The sequence below is a fragment of the Cyprinus carpio genome, chromosome B23 (genome assembly GCF_018340385.1).
Source record: "Cyprinus carpio isolate SPL01 chromosome B23, ASM1834038v1, whole genome shotgun sequence".
Lineage (NCBI taxonomy): Eukaryota > Metazoa > Chordata > Actinopteri > Cypriniformes > Cyprinidae > Cyprinus > Cyprinus carpio.
The window spans coordinates 5,773,183-5,794,161 of NC_056619.1; the positions used below are offsets into that span (position 1 = coordinate 5,773,183).

Here is a 20,979-nt window from a genome sequence, read left to right on the forward strand (position 1 = left end):
GCACGTAATCCGCTGCCTGACCCCCGTGTCCAGGCCACGCAGCTGCTGCCGAGGATGACATCCCACGATGACGTTACCACGTACCTCCAGATGTTTGAGACCGTGGCCACCCGGAAGGCATGGCCCAAGGCGGAATGGGCCCCAGATCATTGCCCCGCTGCTGACGGGAGAGGCCCAACGGGCTTATTATTTCACGCTTCCCCCAGAGCTCAACGAGTCTTACGAGGAGACGGGGTTACCATCGCTGTGCCGCCCGGCGCCTGGCCCATAGACGTCGGACTGGTCAAGGATCTGCAATAGGGTACCGGTCCTCCTCGGGCGAGACTGGCTAGGATTTGACCAGTTGCTCGCCTCCGTCACTCAGCCTGCCGGCCCGGCCGGGAGCCACCCATCCCGGAAGCCCCGCAAGAAGACCCGACGGCGTCCCATGCTGCTGGCCTCGGACAGCCCCAGAGATGGTGAGTCACCCCCCTCCAACTCCTAACCTCTATTATGATCTGTACCAACAGGTGACGGGGGCTGGAGGGTTTCTCCAAAGAGCAGCACGCGGAATTACCGGTTAAAACACTGCTGGGGGTCAAGTGAGAGTGGTGGACGGAAAAAGAAATCCAACCGGCACCCCACCCCACCCCTCACTTTTATAGTGAAAAATGGCCTGCTGTACTGTGTCGCACAGCGGCGGGGGGGAGGAGGGAAAAGACCTGCTGGTTGTCCCGCGCAGCAAGACCGGAACGGTGATGGAGATAGCCCACGCACACCCCATGGCAGGACACCTAGGAGTACAGAACACCATCCAGCGCCTCCGTGACCGGTTCCACTGGCAAGCCTGCCCAACCTGCCAGCGGACTTCACCACAGACCCCTCCCCCCAGCCCGCTGATACCGCTGCGCATCATTGAGGTGCCCTTCGAGTGGATCGGGATGGACTTAGTGGGGGCCGCTGCCGAAGTCCGCCGGGGGGGCACGAACACATCCTGGTCATCGTGGATTATGCCACCCGTACCCTGAGGCCATCCCCCTTCGCAAGGCCACTACCAAAGCCATCGCCCAGGAACTCTTCCTGCTGTGCAGTCGGGGTCGGCATTCCCATCCCAGATACTGACTAACCAGGGCACCCCGTTCATGTCCCGGATGATGGCGGACCTCTGCAAACTCCTGAAGGTCCAGCAGCTCCATACTACAGTGTACCACCCCCAGACGACGGGCTTCACACCCGTTGAGTTGCTCTTCGGCGCCAGCCCCGTGGTCTGCTCGACGTTGCCCGAGAGGCCTGGGAACAACAACCGGCTGTACACCGTACCACGTGGAAACACATGCGGGAGATGCGGGAGTGGATCGACCGAGTGATGCCCATCGTCCGGAGAGCAGCACGTCGTCAAGGCGCAACAGGCCCAGCAGCGACACTATAATCGGGCGGCCCAACCACGGGAGTTCCAGCGAGGAGACCATGTCCTGGTTCTGGTCCCTATGGCCACCTGCAAGTTCTTGGCCACCTGGCAGGGGCCGTACACCGTCACCGAAAAGGTCGGCCTCATTACATACCGAGTGCGGCAGCCCCGGAAGACGGAGGGAGGGGACCAGTTTTATCACATTAACCTCCTGAAGCGCTGGGTCGGAACTGGGCCTCAGCTCTCGGCCTACACCAAAGCGACTCCCGTGGTTGTGGACATGGATCCTCAACTCTCCGCCGCCCAGAAGACCGAGCTGCAGCACCTGGTCAGTCAGTTTCCGGATTTTGTTCTCCCCCCAGCCTGGGCGGACCCACGTCTTGGAACACGACGTCCGCACGCCACCTGGAACCATCGTCCGGCAGCGGCCCTACCGTGTCCCGGAGGCTCGGTGACACGCCATCGAAGAGGAAGTACAGGAGATGTTGAGGTTAGGGGTAATTGAACCATCTCACAGTCCATGGTCCAGCCCCATCGTCATGGTTCCGAAGCCCGACGGCACCCTCCGTTTCTGTAATGACTTCTGCCACCTCAACGAAGTCTCCGAGTTCGACTGCTACCCCATGCCCTGCGTCGATGAGCTGTTGGATCGTCTGGGAAGGGCCTGGTTTATATCAACCCTCGACCTCACGAAGGGATACTGGCAAGTCCCCCTCTCGGAACAGGCCAAGCCGAAGACGGCCTTCTCGACCCCAAATGGACACTGGCAATACCCGGGTCCTTCCCTTCGGCCTCCACGGAGCACCGGCCACCTTCCCAGAGGCTGATGGACGTCCTCCTCCGGCCGCATCAGGCCTACACGGCGGCCTACATCGACGACGTGGTAATACACTCGGAGACTTGGGAGGACCACCTGGAGCGGCTGCGGAGGGTGCTACTGGAACTACGCCGGGCTGGCCTGACTGCCAACCCCCGGAAAAGTCACCTGGCCCTCTCGGAAGCAAAGTATCTGGGGTACCAGGTGGGTCGCGGCCTGATCAGACCTCAGGAGAAGAAGGTGGCAGCAATCCCTCTCCGCGCCACGGCCCACCTCCAAGATGCAGGTACGGGCCTTTTTGGGGTTGGCAGGATATTACCGCTGCTTTATCCCTAACTTCTCCTCCTTAGCCTCTCCCCTGACAGATCTGACCAGGAAGGGGCAACCGGAGAAGGTCCCGTGGACCCCTAGACGGAGGCGGCGTTCCACCGGATAAAGGCAGCCCTAACAACGGAGCCGGTACTCCGAGCGCCCGACTTTAACTGTCCCTTCCTGGTGCAGACGGACGCATCCGACACCGGGTTGGGAGCCGTCCTCTCCCAGGTCCACGACGGTGATCTACATAAGCCAAAAGCTGACCCCCACGGAACAACGGTACGCTACGGTGGAGAGGGGAGGCGCTGGCCGTCAAGTGGGCAGTCCTGGAGCTCAGGTATTACCTCCTCTGCTGCCCCTTCACTCTCATTACAGATCACGCCCCCTTGCAGTGGATGGCCCGGGCCAAAGAGGAACGAAGCGGGAGAGTGACGCGATGGTTCCTGGCGCTCCAGGACTTTAACTTCTCCGTGCAACATCGAGCGGGGACGGCCAACGCCGACGGACTCTCATCAGCGTCGCCCTGGAAAACCGAGCAGTCACATCTGCTCCTGCTCGTCACGGGGCTGAGCGGCCACACCTGCGGATCATCAAGAGCTGCCTATTTAAGCACAGCAAACGAAAAACAGAGGGGGAGAGATGTCTCCAGGGAGAGCCAGCTTATCCTAACTGTCTGTCTTGCTTTCAGAGAGCAGTGTGTGACTGCCAGCCCCACCGCATACGGGAGAGCAAAATGGACCCACACCGCCACAGAGCACAGAGGAAGCTGAGCACCCCGCACCGGACCACCTCATCTCACCGCCTTCTGCCACGCTATTTATTAATAAAATCCGCCCATTCGGGGAACTCACCTGTACTTACTCGTCGTGTCCTTCTTCACCCCGCCATTTATTAATAAAATCCGCCCTTCGGGGAACTCACCTGTATTTAGTAGTAGTGTAATTATTGAGTTTTCCCATACATAACGCTCAATCCCTTATCTCAGGGAACCGAGGTTACGTTAAGTTACCAAAGCGTTATGTGTGGTTAGTGAAAAACTACAATTTTGAAGTCACTGAAATAAGGTCATAAAACACATACAGAACATTTGTTTACAAGACTGTCAAACATGGACCTTATAGCCTAGAATTTTTGCTTCAAAATAAAGCAGTTATTTTAAATAGTAAAAATAATTTACAGTATTACTGCTTTAGCAAATGCAACTTTAAGTATTTTGGATCAAATAAATGCAGGCTTGGTGAGCAGAAGTTCAGTTCTTTACAAAAACATGAAAAATCTTACTGTTCAAAAGCTTTTGACTGGTATTGTGTCATTTTGAAATATATAAATGAACATCACATACCTAGCATTTCTATTCAATTCAAGCTAGCAAGTGTACCTATTGTTTATGTGCTCTGAGGACATACAATTTTGTTGAAGAGACTCATGGGAGTGTGTGCCTCGCTTGGTCTTAGCTGTGTTCCAGGTTCCTGAGTGGGCTGCTTATTTGCATTAGCTCACTTTGCAACAGGTTCTTTTGCAATGTTATCCTCACATCTGAAATAAGAAAGTAAGCATGCTATTTACACAAATAAACTGTATTATTAACATTAAAGTTATGGTCACTGATACTAGTACTGATTTAGAACACATTATTCAGATATTTACACCTTGCTTGTTACATTTACACCTCAGAGGATCCCGGGTGTAACACACTCAAAATATTTACACCAAAGCAGATATTCATGAACAGAAGCTTAGTTACATTCATAAACATAAGAATGCTTTGTATGTAGGCCTATACAATATATATAGCTAAAAACATATATGGTTATATTCGTGAACCGTGAACAGAGAATAGCTTATCACAGTAATGTGTCTAATTCTTACTTACATTAGGCTAGTAACATTATAACTCATTTTTTTTTTTATATCGTATTGCTGTTTATGTTATAGAACATTAAAAAAAAAACATCCTGCCTTCATGAGACATTTAGATGCTGTGAATGAAACTTTATAATGTTTCACTTGATTATACATTTAGTCAGGAGGTATAGTTTGGAAAAATTCTAACTAGTAACGTGTACAAGTTATATGAAAACTAATACAAGTAGGTTAATAAAAAAAATAAAAAATACTCATGTTTATGATCTCTGCTGGTTCAAGCCGCTGCATCAATAATCGAAAGCTTCTTGTGGTGAATTCTGTCTTATTTGTCACAACGAGTCTTTTCTGAGGGGAATTCTGTCTTATTCCTCTCAACGTGAAGCGAAAAGTAAAATTTAAAACACTCGCTGCTTTGTTTGCTCTGATGTGGGCGGTTACCCACTGTGAACTTCATGTGGATGATTATAATATCAATAGTGCACTTAGCGCGTGGGCGTGGTCTCATTAGGTATAATGAAGACGTGAAAGACTGGACATCGCGTTGGTTTTATATGGATTACTTTATCACAGTATAATTGTTTTCGATAAGACTTGCTTAGTTTACAAGTAGACATGTCAAGCTTTCTATAGATATATCTCTCATGTCTCTGTGTTGAGAATTTGCTGAGTTACAGTTCATTTTAATGACGCGTTTCTAAATGAAGATCACCGCAGACCAAGGCACCAGACAGTGAACCCTGTTTGTTTTCTTTATTTTATAAATGCAGAAAGTGTTGTTGTTATTATGTGTGTATAAAAATAATAGTAGACCCTTTACAGATTTGATTGATGTATTGCTCTTATCTGTACGATCAAAACTGAAAGTATAATTTAAGTTATTTTCAGTGTTATCAGGAAAAGATGCCACAACACATGTATCCGCGTTAGTCGACCCCAGAGGGTTAAGCTCAAGGAGCAGGAATACAAGGATAGAATTCAGTTTCTTAAAATAAAGGTCTGTGCTTTGGCTGTCTAACACAAGGACACCCAAGTAAATTGTAAGAAGAAAATATAATGTCCAGATTGCTCACTAAAACATCCAGGTGTCAGACATATAGTCAAATATGAAGATAACCGAGATCAAAAGTCTGATGACCATGACTTAGCAGTTTCAAATGGTGATGGTGAGTGCATCGTCTCCATTATACCTGTAAAGGGAAATCAAAGAAGAGTGAAAAGTCATTAGAGACTTACGCTCTTCTAGACCCAGGAAGCACAACCGCCTTTTGCACAGAAGATCTTATCCATCAACTGAACATACAGGGCAAGAGGACTGATTTTCTACTTTGTACTATGGGTCAACAAAGAAAGGTGCGAGGATACTTGCTGTCTGACTTAGAAGTGTGTGGTGTAGAGGAGGATACTTATATCGAACTACCTAATGTCTTGACTCAGCAACACTTGCCTGTGAAAGAAGGGAACATTCCTAAACAGGAGGATATTGAGAAATGGCCTTACCTGCATGAAGTTTGTCTTCCTCATATCGAGGCACCAGTAGGGCTACTTATTGGAGTGAACGCTCATAAGGCCATGGAACCATGGAAGGTGATAAACAGCAGAAGTAATGGGCCTTATGCAGTGAAGACAGTTCTTGGCTGGATAGTCAATGGAATGCATATTGTCTATAATACCACGTTTCATTGTACTGTTTAATTACCTCCAACTCTTACCGTCCATATCTTCCAAGCCATTGTTTCTGCCATATTCTCTTTTGTTGTAGTTTGTTCTTTCTTTTGGAGAAAATAACTGCTCAGACCAACTGAAGGGCCAGTTGATCATCCATACTTGAAGAAATGGCTTATCGCTGTAATTTCTCATGAGAATTTATGTGAGAAAACATTTTTGCTGACGGTCGGGAACACCTCTTCACTGAATGTTTTGTAGTGTGTGCACCTCCTTAGTGTTGTGTAGTATGCGTGCAGCTATGACAAGACGACGTCAGATGAGAAGAAATCTTGTTGCATAGCATGAGCAACACAGTGATTCGACTAGTCTTTCAATCCTGTAGTGTGAACCCAACATGAACCACCGCAAAGAACTGCTGAAGAACAAAATTCTTGGGAGGTGTGCACTCATAAACACAACAAGAACAGGGGACCAAATCACAACACTAAAAAGACATATCCAGCAATACACTCAGCAATAAAAATAAATAGTGTGCTTTTGACTTCCTTACCCACTATCCCTCCCAATTTATTTGCACCAAAATATCCAGCTCACGTAAAAACACAATAGAAAACATCATGATGACATTAACTACCAGGCATGACAGGTTTTGTGTGTACCTGGTATTTCCTATGTTATGGAAACTAATTGTCACCACAGGGACATTTTTGGTCCCTATGAATAAACAAGTTTATAAATCATAAAGTTTTTAAAATGCAAAAAAATAATTAAAAATAAAAATAATAAATAAATAATAAATAATAATAATAATTTGAGAGGGGTAAAAAATATATAAAACCCATAACGTCTATGGAATGTCCCTATAATGATAGGAATACCAGTGTGTGTGTGTATGTACATTAATACAAAACAATCCCAACCAAACCCTTCACCACTGCCAAAAGGAATTCTCACTCTAAGTTGAACTAAGTTGGCAGCCCTGCAGTGCAGACACAGTATCGTAAGTTACAATATAGGAATGTTTAGCTAATGTTGAGTAAAGTAAAGTGCATGAACAATTCTAGTAACACATGGTTACATGAATTATCACTAAGCACTGGTTCTAGAAGCAAACCTTTTTGCTTCTTGCTTCTGAAATTAGTGAGGCTGCGCTAGCCTTAATGCATATCTGTTTTGACATGTATTTTTGTCCCGTCTATTTCTGTGGTTATCACATGTCAATCATTGTAATTTTTTAGGGTGAATCCCACATTTACAGATGTCTATAAAGCATGCAAAGAGAGCTTACTTTATCATCACTAAAAATCTGTCACTCATCTTAGTTCACAGTGATCTCACACAGTGTCTCATTCATGTGTGTTCAGCTCTATATTTTGTTTGTTTCTTCATATATTTGCACACATTGTTTTTGATTATGCTGTATAATTGTGTTTGGTCATATAACGAGCCCCTGAAATGTTACAAACTGATACGTCTCCATATGGGATATTGTCACATTTCACTTCCATTCTTTTGGGGTAAAAAAAAAATACATAAATAAATAAATAAAACTCCAACATAATAAACAATGACTGAGTGAAGTAAATACTTTAGGGTCAATACATACTTTGGGTGAAATATTCAGTTACTTTTCTTAATATTTTTCTAGACAAAAGTGTACTGACTGTACTGGCTTCTGATGAGGATGATTCAAGTACAAACAATGGAACATTCGTTTTCACAATCAAGTCTGTCACACCAAAGACAGATAATGTGGAATTTTATATTCAGCAGCTAAAAGAATCTGGGACCATTCATTTTAAGGGGTGTTTGGACTATGAGGTATGAACTTAATTTCTTTCATTGGTAACAATGCACTATTTCATTTAATACATCTGTTTTTTAATTCAGACAACATGTATTGCTTTTCATGCTTAATAAAATGTTTTGGTAAATGAATCTTTTCCAGAAAGCTCAGAAATACACAATCCTTGTTGAAGCAAAGGACAAAGGAGAAAAGATACAGCTCTCAAGTACAAGTACACTGATAATCAATATTTCAGACAATAACAACAATCTTCCAGAGTTCTCTGGCAAAACAGTAAGTTTCATAGTGAACTGTGTTTTTGTTTTTGTTTAGTTTTTTTATGCCAAGTTAGACTAAATGTCAAAATGTTAAAATGTGTGACTTGTGTTTCAGGGGCCAGGGAAGGTCAAGGAGAGAGAAGCTGGGGTTGAAGTTCTGCGACTGCAAGTTACAGACAAAGACGTCCGTGGTTCAAAAGCTTGGAAAGCCAAATACACAATCCACGAAGATAAAAACGAGGTATTCAAAATAGAAACGGACCCTGTTACGAATGAAGGGATTTTAACAGTTGTTAAGGTAGGCAGATTGTTGATGTTTTATTGTGTAAGCCAGCCTTCCCAAAGGTTGAGTCTGTGTTTGCTGGTTATGATGTAACATCAGTGTTTACACAAAAATGCTTTGTATAGCTGCCTCTGCAAGTTTAGCTGGGATAGGAGCTATTTTAACAAAAAAAAAAAAAAAAAAAGATACAAAAATATTTAGTGTATATACATTCATGTTTTTCAAAACTCTTTATTTTTTGGCTCATTTCAGCAAATGGACTACAACGAGCAAACACATCAAAATTTGTCTATCAGCATACATAATGAAATTCCTTACTTTTCCTGTAAGATTACAAAGAAAGTACCAAGTGCCATGTGGGAGCTCGACAAAATACTCCAAAACTTTGACACTGACACAAGTGCCCTCTATAACACCTTTCCAGTGACCATTTATGTAGAAGATGTCAATGACCCTCCGGTGTTCATACCCCCTGTTAAACACGTTGTGGTAATGGAGAACATAGATGTAGGAACAAGTCTTACAACCTTCACCGCTAAAGATATGGATTTAAGCCATGCAAACACATTTACGTAAGAGAAGCTAATATTACTGTATAAAGTATGTTTCACTAATGGTACTGTAGTTTATTGAAAGAAAAGTATCACATATAAACAAAGGTGAATTCATCTGGTGTTTATTCAAATCTCAGATTTGTTAAAGGTGAAGATACTGATGGATGGATAACTATTGATGAAAAGACTGGACAAGTATCCACAATTAAAATTCTGGATAGAGAGTCACCATTTGTGATAAACGGCACCTATACAGCAACCCTGTATGCTGTGGAAGAAGGTAAGACTTTAAATGTACTCATAACTATTACTGATATTCTCATTTTATGCAAAGTACAGGTCCCACTTTATATTAGGTGGCCTTAACTACCATGTACTTACATTAAATTAATAATTTGATCATTTGAATCATTTGCACTTATTGTGTACATACATGTTTTTACATTGTACTTATATTTTTAAAAATACCTGAATGTAATTACATCTGTAATTAATTTCTGTAATTAAATTTATAAATACACTGTTGACCCATCCCTTACACCTTAACCCACCCTTAAACCTAGAACACAAACTTAAAATGCTAGGGGGATATGGTGGTATGGTCCCATTTTTTTCAAATTTCAGCACAGACAGGTACCAAAGTCAGTACTTCTGAGAACCCTATTTGGATAAGTGGTATTTATGTTCTCTGTGGTCGAGTGAGCAGTCCAGTGATGGTGACTTCTTCCACTGGTTGTGCTAGTAGCAATGCAGTTGGGAAAAGAGCAGGAATCCATTTTAACAGCCTTGATAACGAAGTGCTGTAGGATGTTGATCTCCTGGAGCACCAAAGTATCCTAAAATCATGAACACTGACATCACCCTAGAGCAGGTGCAGAAGGTTTGCTCACCTGAGCTTAACTTTGTTGCAAATTTCTATGTCTTCTGCGTCTCTGGGCTAGAGACTCAGAATTTGGTCAATCTGCTTTGTTTCTCTAGGATGGGACTCAGGACATGCTGCACCTGTTGTTGTCTCGCTGGACGAAGACTCTGAATATCAAGTGTCACTAAAGTTTTACAGATGCATTATTCACTTACCAAACCAGAACCAGAATACCTTTGGCAATGTTATGAACACATTAAGTCCAAACATGATGGAAAGAGATTGAACTGTCATGCATGGATTCATTGGTCCATTAACAGCCAAATTTGTGTAGGATGTTGCACTGCACATCACTGTCACTGAGAATACTTAAAGGGATACTCCACCCCAAAATGAAAATTTTGTCATTAATCACTTAACCCCATGTTGTTTGTAATCGGTAAAAGCTCAGTTCGTCTTCGGAACACAATTTAAGATATTTTGCATGAAAACCGGGAGGCTTGAGACTGTCCCATAGACTGCCAAGTAAATAACAGTGTCAAGGTCCATAGAAGATATGAAATTCTTCTTTAGAATACTCCATCTGCCATCAGATGTACAATCTGGGTAATATGAAGCGACGGGAACACTTTTTGTAAGCGAAGAAAACAAAAATAACGACTTTATTCAATAATTCCTTTGTCAACGGTCTCCTCTGTCTGTCTCCATACCACTGTATGCAGTGTATGCTCTTCTGTGTCCTCCACGCCACAAGGATGCGCTGTTTCTACATGTATTTAGCTTTGATTTGAAATAAAACAGCACATCCTTGTGGCACAGAGGACAGTCTCAAGCCTCCAGGTTTTCATCCAAAATATCTTAAATTGTGTTCCAAAGACAAACGGAGCTTTTGCGGGTTTGGAACGACATGGGGGTAAGTGATTAATGGCAAAATTTTTATTTTGGGGTGGAATAACCCTTTAAGATGTGTGTGTTGTAGTTTGCATCAGTTTTAAGGTTTGAAAACATATTTATGAATTGATTTGGATGGATCTCTCTTTGTTTCACCCACTGCTGCTGCATCCAGATGTCCTAATAAATTTTTATGGTGGTCACAGACCAAACCTTAGGAATAAGTCTCTAGGTTGGTGAAGGGCAGAAACTGCATTTTGACCAATGGGAAGTCCTGTCCTTCCTTGGTTTGGTACCAAAGGTCTGTCTTCTTGCCCACTAAGAGGTGTTGTCCTAGCATCTTTATCTGATAGCACTGGACAGTTTGCTTATGTTAGTCCACCAAGATCCAATCAAAATGTAGCAAACCTTTATCCACTACTGAGGTCAGAGAGAGGCCCCACCATAAACTGGACCCTGGATTGTGCTGTTCACTACATAAAAATTTCCGTTTATATTTATGCATTTGGCAGACACTTTTTTTTTATTCAAAGCAACTTACATTGCACTGAAAATATTTTACTTACATTGCATATGTTGTGTTCTCCCTTATGACTCCTTATAGCTTATTATTGTTTAACTGATATATATGTATGTATATTTTACTTGCATAAAACAACAAAAAAAAAAGTCTCAATACAGTATCTTTCAAATATTTGATTAAACACTAAACTTGCAACCTCATGATTCCTGATCATATTTTATACTCTAACTGAATTTCTTTTTCCTCAATGTCTCTGATCGGCAGGTGTCCCTCCACTGACAGGCACTGGAACTCTGGTGATTCACCTGAATGATCAAAATGATAATGTACCAATTCTGGAGAGGAATGTAGCCAGCATTTGCATAGATAAACAGCCCACAATGGTCAACATCACAGCAGTAGACCTGGACTTTCCTCCATTTGGATCACCTTTCTACTATGAGCTTTTAGGAGATATTAAGGACAAATGGAGGGTTGAACCAGCTTATGGTAATGCCACCATCTACTTCACTCAGTCCAGACCACCCTAAAAATCTCTCTTACTAAACATATTTCACCTGAAAAACATCACAAAAATAAAAGGTTAATACAGTTTTATTCTGACTTTAGGCAAATCATGTCCTGAGTGTTCTTCCATGACCTCCTAAAAGTTGTTTCTGTACCTTTACTAGGAGCAAAATGTTTAGAGTAATTAAGATTTTTTACAAATATTTTTGAAATGTTTGCTAATAGTAAGAAATGTTCATTGAGCAACAAATCAGCACAATAGAATGATTACTAAAGCATCATGTGATACTGAAGACTGGAGTAATGATGCTGAAAAATTAATCGTTGCATTACAAGAATAAACTAGATGAGTAAACCTTGTGAACAAACTTTGAAGTTGGCTTGAGAAAGCCCCGCCTGAAAGTTTGAAGCAGTTGTAAAAGCTTGAAAGTTTAGATTAGTATGTTGCTAGAATGATTAGCATGTTTTTAAAATGATTAACATGTTGTTAGCATGTTTTCCTAGGATAGTCAACACTCTCTATATCTTACCGTATTATCAGTTTAATGAAAATTGTAACTCCAATTACATGATTAAACCTTGTGAACAAACTTTGAAGTTGGCTTGAGAAAGCCCCGCCTGATGATTAGCATGTTTTTAAAATGATTAACATGTTGTTAGCATGTTTTCCTAGGATAGTCAACACTCTCTATATCTTACCGTATTATCAGTTTAATGAAAATTGTAACTCCAATCAGTTAGAAAAGATATAACAACCCAAGTCAGAATAGTCTTGAGGTCTGACCCAAGTTTTGTGGTTGTAGCTTAAAAATTTTAGGAGGAGATACATTTTTTTAATTTGTTTCAGAAGAAGAACTTAAATAGTAGATCAGGTAGTTGGCTTTCTCTTAAAATATATTCAAACAGAAAACAGTTATTTTAAATTGTAATACTATTACATAAAATTATGATTATTTTTGATGAATTTTGATCAAATAAATGCAGCCTAATGCATAGGCTAATAAAGAAAAAAAAAAAACATTTAAAACTCTTAATTATTCCAAACCTTTGACCCATAGTATATATTTACAGTAATACTAACTCTCATTTTATCATCTTTCTTTTTCTCCTAAAGGCACAACAGTGAGTCTTGTAAAAGAAAACGATGTGTTTTCAGGTCATCATCTCCTCCAGATTAAAATATCAGACCAGCAGGGATTTTACTCTATCCAGAACCTGTCTGTCGCGGTGTGCAAGTGCTCTATCACTCCCAACTGCCATCTCAAAATGGACTCGGAGGTTCGGAAGGGGTCTGTTTGTGCCTGGATGCTTGGTCTTGCAATTCTGATTCTCACAGGTGATTTACAATGTTTTGATGACACAGTCTTAATGTACAATGAATGATTCTGTAAAAAAAAATGGAAACATTGTGTCAAAGTTCCGACACTATGGGTTGCTCTTGACAGCTGAACACCTCTGACATATTCAGAAAAAAGTAGAGAGACTGCCGTACACAAAGAACTGATGACAAACCCAAACACACAGCACAAACCCAAATATGAGGGCTCGCTTAAAAGGGCCAAAGCAAAGGTAATGGGTCTGATGAGTTCCTCCACTGAATGTATCCACCACAACAATAATGCTTCTAATGATAGAAATGGTGGTCCAGGGTCCATGACGTGAAGGGGAACTAAAACTGGACCTAAACAGCACAAAGTATGACCTCATAGATGGGAAAGGTGTTGAATGCAAGCTCTACACCATACCAGTCATCTGGGTTTATCTGTTGGAACTCAGAACTCTAGACTTGTTGCATGTGCAGATTATAAAATCTGAAAAAAGTGTTAGGTATAGCTCCAGCCCACAGCTATACATATGTCTCCTTAACAAAGTACAATGTACTAAGGCCGAAGAGGCAGCGACACCCCTGGTTGAGTGTGTCTTTACACACATAGGGGCATGGTAAACTTCAGGTTTGATATGCCAGGAGAATTGCATCCAAAATCCAATGTGACATTCTCTGTTTGGAGACAGCCTTCCCTTTCTGCTGATATCCAAAGCAGACAAAGAGCTGAGATTGCCTGAAACTCTGTGTGCAATCCAGATATATGCGTAGAGGCTGATTTATACTTAGATTGTCTGAAACTCTGTGTGCAATCCAGATATATGCGTAGAGGCTGACCTGATGTGCACCTCTCCAAAAATACGAAACAGCGCGTCAATTCTACGTGGACCGCAAGCACTGTGATTGGTCTGCTAGATGCCTAGGTCCTCCATATGTACTTAAATTTAGTGTGCATGTTGGGCATAAAAGGCAAAGCTTAATCATATTCATCAAGGAAGTTATGGACGTTTTGATCTCTGAAAAGTAAAACCAAAGGCACATACAAGGGTCTTATCATTTAGTTAGCCCTACTCTAGCATGTTTCGTTAACATCAGTAGTTGTCCGCCCCAACAATGTTGATCTGAGTGTGGTACAAGGTCCTTGTGTAGCACTGATCTGAACTGACTGCCATATCTCGTATCCTCTCCCTGTTGGGCCTGTAATTTTTTGTAGTTTCCCAATAATGATGAGGTAATTTGATTCTTATACACCTCTTAGGATTCTAACAATAAGACTGTGCTTTCCCACCAATCTCCTATCCTCAGTGTCATGATTTGTTGCTGTTGCAGCCACATACACTTTTACTGCAGACTAGCGGTGTGCATGAAGGAAAGCACTGATCCATCAACATCCTGCACATCAATACGTACAACGACACAGAAGTATAAATGAAAATAAAGGCATAAAGGCTATGCCGTAGGTCCGACGCAGAAGTATAAATCAGCCTTAAAGCATGCACTGGGCACAACAAAGGCAAAGCTGGGTCACCTTCATCAGAGGAAGCCCATGGAGGGTTACCACTTGATCTCTGAATGGGGCTAGTGGGAACCTTAGGCACATAGCCAGGGTCTCATGACCATTTGAGAGTCTGCCAGCCCGAACTCTAGGTATGTTTCGTTAACAGACAAGGCTTGTAGATCCCCACGCTACTGACAGAGGTGAGTGCAGTCAGAAGGGCTGTCTTCATGAAGAGAGCACTAATCTGAACTGACTGTAAATGCTCGTATGGATCTCCCTGTAGGGCCTGTAAGACCAACGAGAGATCCCAAGGGGGGATGAGGTGTATTTATTCTCTGTACACCTCTTAGGATTCTAACAATAAGACTGTGCTTTCCCTCAGTTTTATTATTTTTTGTTTGTTTGATTTGTTGTACGATTTATCTCAAGTGGGAATTTTCAAATGGTTGACATACAGGAATGAATGCTCTGGTAAGGTAAGAAATGTTCATTGGTATTATCTTCATGGGTCTTACCCTCAGGAAGAGCACAAAGCAATGAAAAGGAGCCACTTCAGGGCATATAACTGCCTAGTAGAGAGGACTCTGTTCTGAGTGATTATGTCTATCATAGGGGTAGGCAAGTTCGGTCCTAGAGAGCCACAGTCCTGCAGAGTTCAGCTTCAACCCTAATCAAACACACCTGAACAAGCTCATAAAAATGTTACAGAATTACTAAGGCTACAGGCAGGTGAAGCAATTTTTTTTAGGGATAATTGGAGCTTTCAGTCTGCAGAACTGCGGCCCTCCAGGACCGAACTTGCCTACCCCTGGTCTATCACAACTGGTGATAGCTTTCTGAAATCTTCCTATTCTTATCCAGGGACCAGAAATTGAGGTTCCAGAGGTTTGCACCTGTTATGCGTTGACCTGATATAGTGTTACTTTGGGTGTGTGAATGGGTGAGAAATTGTGGGATGTAGAAGCGAAATCTTACCTAGGATAGGAAGCATCTGAGAGGACTCTCTTTCTTTGAAAGAAGAATGGGAGTCACAAGCACAATGTGGCCATGGTCATGTTCTCACAGGCAGAACAAGAACCATCCTGTTTCAGCACAGGTCCGACTCAAACACACAGTGTTTATGGTGTTCTATTAACCTGTTAACCCGCATCTGGATGCAGACGCGATGAACTCTCTTTGTTTGCACGTGTCAATGTTTACGAATAGATTAAATGAAAGGGGACCAAAATTAATCTTGACAAACTATGTATCATTATAAAGGTCTAAGCCTCAAGCACTGATGACAGATCGCTGTTTTTCCAATGGAAAGCTTATAAAGAATGTATTTGCTAAATTTGTGTAAGCAGTACACATCAAAACATGAAGAATCAAAATGCAGTACATACCAGATTTGTCATAATAACCAATCATTAACACATCCACAGCTGTAAATCCCGGTTTAGTTAAAAAGGTAAGGGTCCACAGAACGACATCTTATACAGTATAGCACGTTTAGTCCAATGAAGCAATAACTTTGTAATATGATGATAATTCCTTATATTTCAGTTCTTCAGGGACAGTATTGTTTGTGCCAATTATGGAATAACTCACGCTCAGAAAACTGCGTCTTGGTAGTAAAAAACAGCATGGTTTTGTAGCAGACAGTGTCACAAACAGAATGAGATGATCCACAAAAAAAAGATGTCAAAGATAGGCAGAAGATTGTTTTTTGTTTGATTTATTTGAATTCTGGCACTCTGTTGTGTGGTGTTTTGTTGTGTTTTTGTGTGTTTGCATTATTTTTGTGTGTTTGTGAGCATGCTATTACTGTGTAATCACAGCTATCAATGTGAACACCGTCTATATGAAGAGAGTGTGATTATTGACTTCATGGCGCATTTGTATGTTTACCATGTCTACAAAAAAGTGGTCCGACGAGTGCTTGCAGTGATCGGCTAATCACAATGCACTGGGTCAGTTGGCCAATCAGAGCAGACTGCGCTTGTCAGAAGAAGGGACTTTGTAGAAAACAGCTCGTTTGAGAGAGCCGGGGCATAGAGGACCTACAATAATGTACAGTATTTGAAAAATAATGTGTTTTTTGAACATTAAAGCATGTCAATATATTCTGTTACACCAAATACACAAAATAATGATCTTTAAAAAAGCGTCATACAACCCCTTTAAAACATATCACAACCGTAAGGAGAAATAGAACCACTGGGGTGAAATCGCCTCAGTTTTGAATGCACTGGGTTGAGTGGAGCAGAAAGCTGCCAGCATGCTAGCTAATATATGTAAACATCACTGAAATATCAATGACGATCTGCTGTGTGAGATCATGTGAGGTGCTCCCTCCGGCATGATAATCTTAATAATACCTTGTAGTGAGTGATGCGCCACGATTTTCAAATCTTGTAGTGTGTGCATGTTTAATATTTGAGGGAAGATCTGGTATATTAATCTGCTAAAATTCTCCTTTAATCTCCGGAATGATAATCTTAATGATATCTTGTAGTGTGTGATGTGCCAGAATTTTCAAATCTTGTAGTGTGTGCATGTTTAAGATTTGAGGGAAGATTAATCTGCTATATTAATCTGCTAAAATTCTCCTTTAATCTCCAGAATGATAATCTTAATAATATCTTGTAGTGTGTGATGCGCCACGATTTTCAAGTCTTGTAGTGTTTGTATTCTCCTTTAATCTCCAGAATGATAATCTTAATAATATCTTGTAGTGTGTGATGCGCATCTGTGTGCATCAACCAGATTTCATAATCGCGATTTTCAAGTCTTGTAGCTCCTGTAGTGTGAGCCCGGCTTTAGAGAAATTTGCTTTTACAGGGGAATTGTGGCAATTGTGACATAATGGTTAGAGATTTAGATTTGTAACCCAAAGGTTGTGGGTTTGAGTCTCAGTACTGGCAGGAATTGTTGGTGGGGGGAGTAATGAACAGCCCTCTCTTCCACCTTCAGTAACCACAACTAAGGTCACTTGCTCAAATTGAGATTCAAATCAGAGATTGCTGTCGAAAGGCCCTCTCTACACTTCTCTATGTTTTCAAGGTGAGGAGAGTCCACTGATAGTGTCTCATCTTCCATCAGCAAGAGGTGAGAGAGAATCTTTGACCTTTTCTGAGTATGTCATGGGTGTTTGAGCTCCCAAGAGCAACCCTTGGTGTCAAACTTCGACACAGCATGCATCAAAGTGACCAAAAGAAATGAAACCCATCCAAACATTAAAGGGGTGGTTGACTGTTTTTTTTTTCTAGGCTTGATTGTGTTGATGGGGTGCAGTCTTACGTGTTAATGCTTCGTTTGAAAAAAAAAAAAAATGTTTACATAATTCACCTTTTCTACACCGCTCTGTCCCTTCTCTGATAAACACATCTGATGATTTTCTGGTTCTATGAAGCCCATCCCTCAGAAACATGCAATGGGCTCAGATTGGTTAGCTCGTCCAGTGTGTTGTGATTTGCTAAACTACCTAGTGCAGTCCAGAAACGTTATGCCCCTTAAATGCACTCCAGTTGTTTTTGTATTGATGGTATTGTGTAGTTTGTTTTTCTTTTTGGTTTGGGTTGGGTTGAGGAGAATATTATTTTAGGGGATAGGATAGAGCATGTGCTGTGAAAGGTCTTGTATTATGTTTTGTTTTGTTATGTTTCTTTGTTTGTTGTTGTCTCCTACATTTAGATAAACTGTTAAAGTCAAGTCAAGTCACTTTTATTGTCACATCACCACAGCACATGTGCCTTGGTGAGTGAAATTCTTGGGAGCGTGCTCCAAAAATTGCAGAAACAGTAAACATATAACCATACAGACTTCAGCAGGTGAAAATGTGCAATATGCACATACATATAGTCAGTACACACAGTGTACTATTAGACATACTTACAGTTAGCACTACACATTTTATGCAATATGTACATACATACAGTTAGCACTACACACTATACACAGAATATACACATTCTACATTATGTAGACATATATACACATGAAAATATGCTAAGGTGCAACAGAGTGTACATGAACTGGATACAGAAATGTCATGGATGTGCATCGGATGGTATCCAGTGGTAGCAGGTAGATTATTGTATTAAATGCAGTGTGTATGTATAGTTCGGTGTTGAACTGTTAAAGTTAAAGTGCAGTGTGTGGCATACCATATTGTGGGAGGATGCTGTAGGGTGTATTAGTTCTGACTGTTCATAAGTCTGATAGCCTGAGGGAAAAAGCTATCCCTCAGTCGGCTAGTGTGGGATCGGATGCTGCGGAGACGTCTTCCTGAGGGCAGCAGAGAGAGCAGTCTGTGGGACGATTGGCTGGAGTCACTGATGATCCTCCGGGATTTCCTTATACACCGCCTGGTGTAGATGTCCTGGAGGGAGGGAAGCTCACCTCCAACAATGTGGCTGGCAGTTCGCACGACCCTTTTCAGAGATTTGTGGTTGCCAGCGGTGCTGTTTCCAAACCAGGCAGTGATGCAGCCCGTCAGGATGCTCTCTATAGTGCAAGTGTAGAATGATCTGAGGATGCTGGGGCTAACCAGGCAGTGATGCAGCCGTTTAGGGTGGTATATGTGTTGATGTTGTTTATTCAGCACTGCATCAGTGTGTGTAGACCAGGTGAGATCTTCACTGATGTTAACGCCGAGGAACTTGAAGCTGCTTACCCACTCCACAGGTGAAATCCACCACCAGCTCTTTGGTCTTGTCGATGTTGAGTGAGAGGTGGTTCTCCTGACACCATTTAGTCAGGTTGCACACCTCCTCTCTGTAGGCCGTCTCATCGTTGTCGGTGATCAGGCCTATCTCTGTTGTGTCATCAGCGAATTTGACGATGACGTTGGAGCTGTGTATGGCTGTACAGTCATGTGTGTACAGGGAGTACAGGAGCGGGCTGAGGGACACAGCCCTGAGGAGCACCAGTGTTGAGGGTCAGCGGGGATGATGTGTTGATGTGTTGTCCATTCTGACCATCTGACTTCTGCCTGTCAGGAAGTCCAGGATCCAGCTGCACAGAGATCTGTTTAGTCCCAGAGTCTGGAGCTTCGCAACAAGTGTGGCAGGCACTATGGTGTTAAATGCTGAGCTGTAGTCCACAAACAGCATTCTCACATAGGTGTTCTTATTTTCCAGGTGGGAGAGAGCAGTGTGTAGCGTGAAAGCAATAGCATCATCTGTAGAACGGTTGCTGTGATATGCAAATTGTAGCGGATCCAATGAGGCAGGCAGCACAGAGCAGATGTAATCTCCGACGAGTCTCTCAAAACACTTACTGAAGATGGTTGTGAGAGCAATGGGCCTCCAGTCATTTAAGCATGTGATTTTGTTTTTCTTTGGTATGGGCACAATGGTGGATTTTTTGAAGCATGAGGGAACCACAGACAGACAGAGGGAGAGGTTGAAAATGTCTGTGAAAACAACAGCTGGTTGGAATGCGCATGCTTGGAGCACACGGCCTGGGATGCCATCAGGACCCGCAGCCTTGCGGATATTCACACGTCGGAAGGATCGGGCTACATCCGCGACAGAGACGAAGAGTGCACTCACATCTTCTGCAGCAGCTGTGGGAGCGCTCTCTGTGTGGGCAGTGTTGTGAGCCTCGAAACGAGCATAAAAGTTATTGAGCTCATCCGGTAGAGAGGCGGCAATGTTCACAGTAGCTGGTTTATTCCCTTTAAAATCTGTGATGTTATTGATTCCCTGCCACATGCTTCTTGCATCGTTGGTGTTGAATTGTTCTTCAACTTTGTTTTTGTATTGTCTTTTTGTGGCTTTGACGGATTTCCTGAGATCGTAGCTGGCTTGTTTGCACTCATCAACGTTCCCGGATTTAAAAGTGGAAGGCTGCTTGAGCATCGCTATTAATCCACGGTTTTTGGTTGGGGTAGATGTGGATTGTTTTTGTCGGCACTACATCTTCTATACACTTCCTGATGAAATACGTTACAGTTATTTATAAATGCGACTGCTTATGTTAGCTACTAATATACGGTTTTAACCTGATTAAAGCTTTAATACAGCAGAATACATGACTGTGTTATAGCATTTTTGTAAAGTAATTGTTTATTTTGTTTGTTTACCAGCAAGTATTGTTTGCTACCACGGCAACTGCTTGCACGTCAATGTTTAATGCTTCTCAATAGCGATTTGAAAGATATCTGTCTGTCTATACCAGTGTTCCTTAAATATTGCCCTGGAGGGCCAATGCGCTACAGAGTTTAGCTCCAACCCTGATCAAACTCACCTACCTGTGAATTTTCTAATGATCCTGAAGTCAGTGATTACCATGCTCAAGTGTGTTTGATTAGGGTTAGAGCTAAACATGGCAGGACAGTGGATCTTGTGGGCCAGATTTGAGGATCCCTGGTTTATACACTCAAAGTGGTTTTTAATTGGAACACAGTTCATTGATGGAGCTGATGACCTGAATCAG

At 42.3% G+C, this 20,979-nt stretch overlaps 1 protein-coding gene across 1 annotated transcript in view; it reads left to right on the top strand.

Annotated features, from left to right (window-relative positions):
• Positions 1–20,979, top strand: part of LOC109063282 (cadherin-like protein 26) — a 49,781-nt gene that overhangs the window by 23,753 nt on the left and 5,049 nt on the right. Inside the window, exons 4-10 of the mRNA XM_042751355.1 lie at positions 7,699–7,871; positions 7,999–8,130; positions 8,230–8,412; positions 8,650–8,969; positions 9,089–9,231; positions 11,492–11,716; positions 12,849–13,070. Coding sequence (XP_042607289.1) covers positions 7,699–7,871; positions 7,999–8,130; positions 8,230–8,412; positions 8,650–8,969; positions 9,089–9,231; positions 11,492–11,716; positions 12,849–13,070 — 1,398 coding nt within the window. The remainder of the gene's footprint in view (positions 1–7,698; positions 7,872–7,998; positions 8,131–8,229; positions 8,413–8,649; positions 8,970–9,088; positions 9,232–11,491; positions 11,717–12,848; positions 13,071–20,979) is intronic.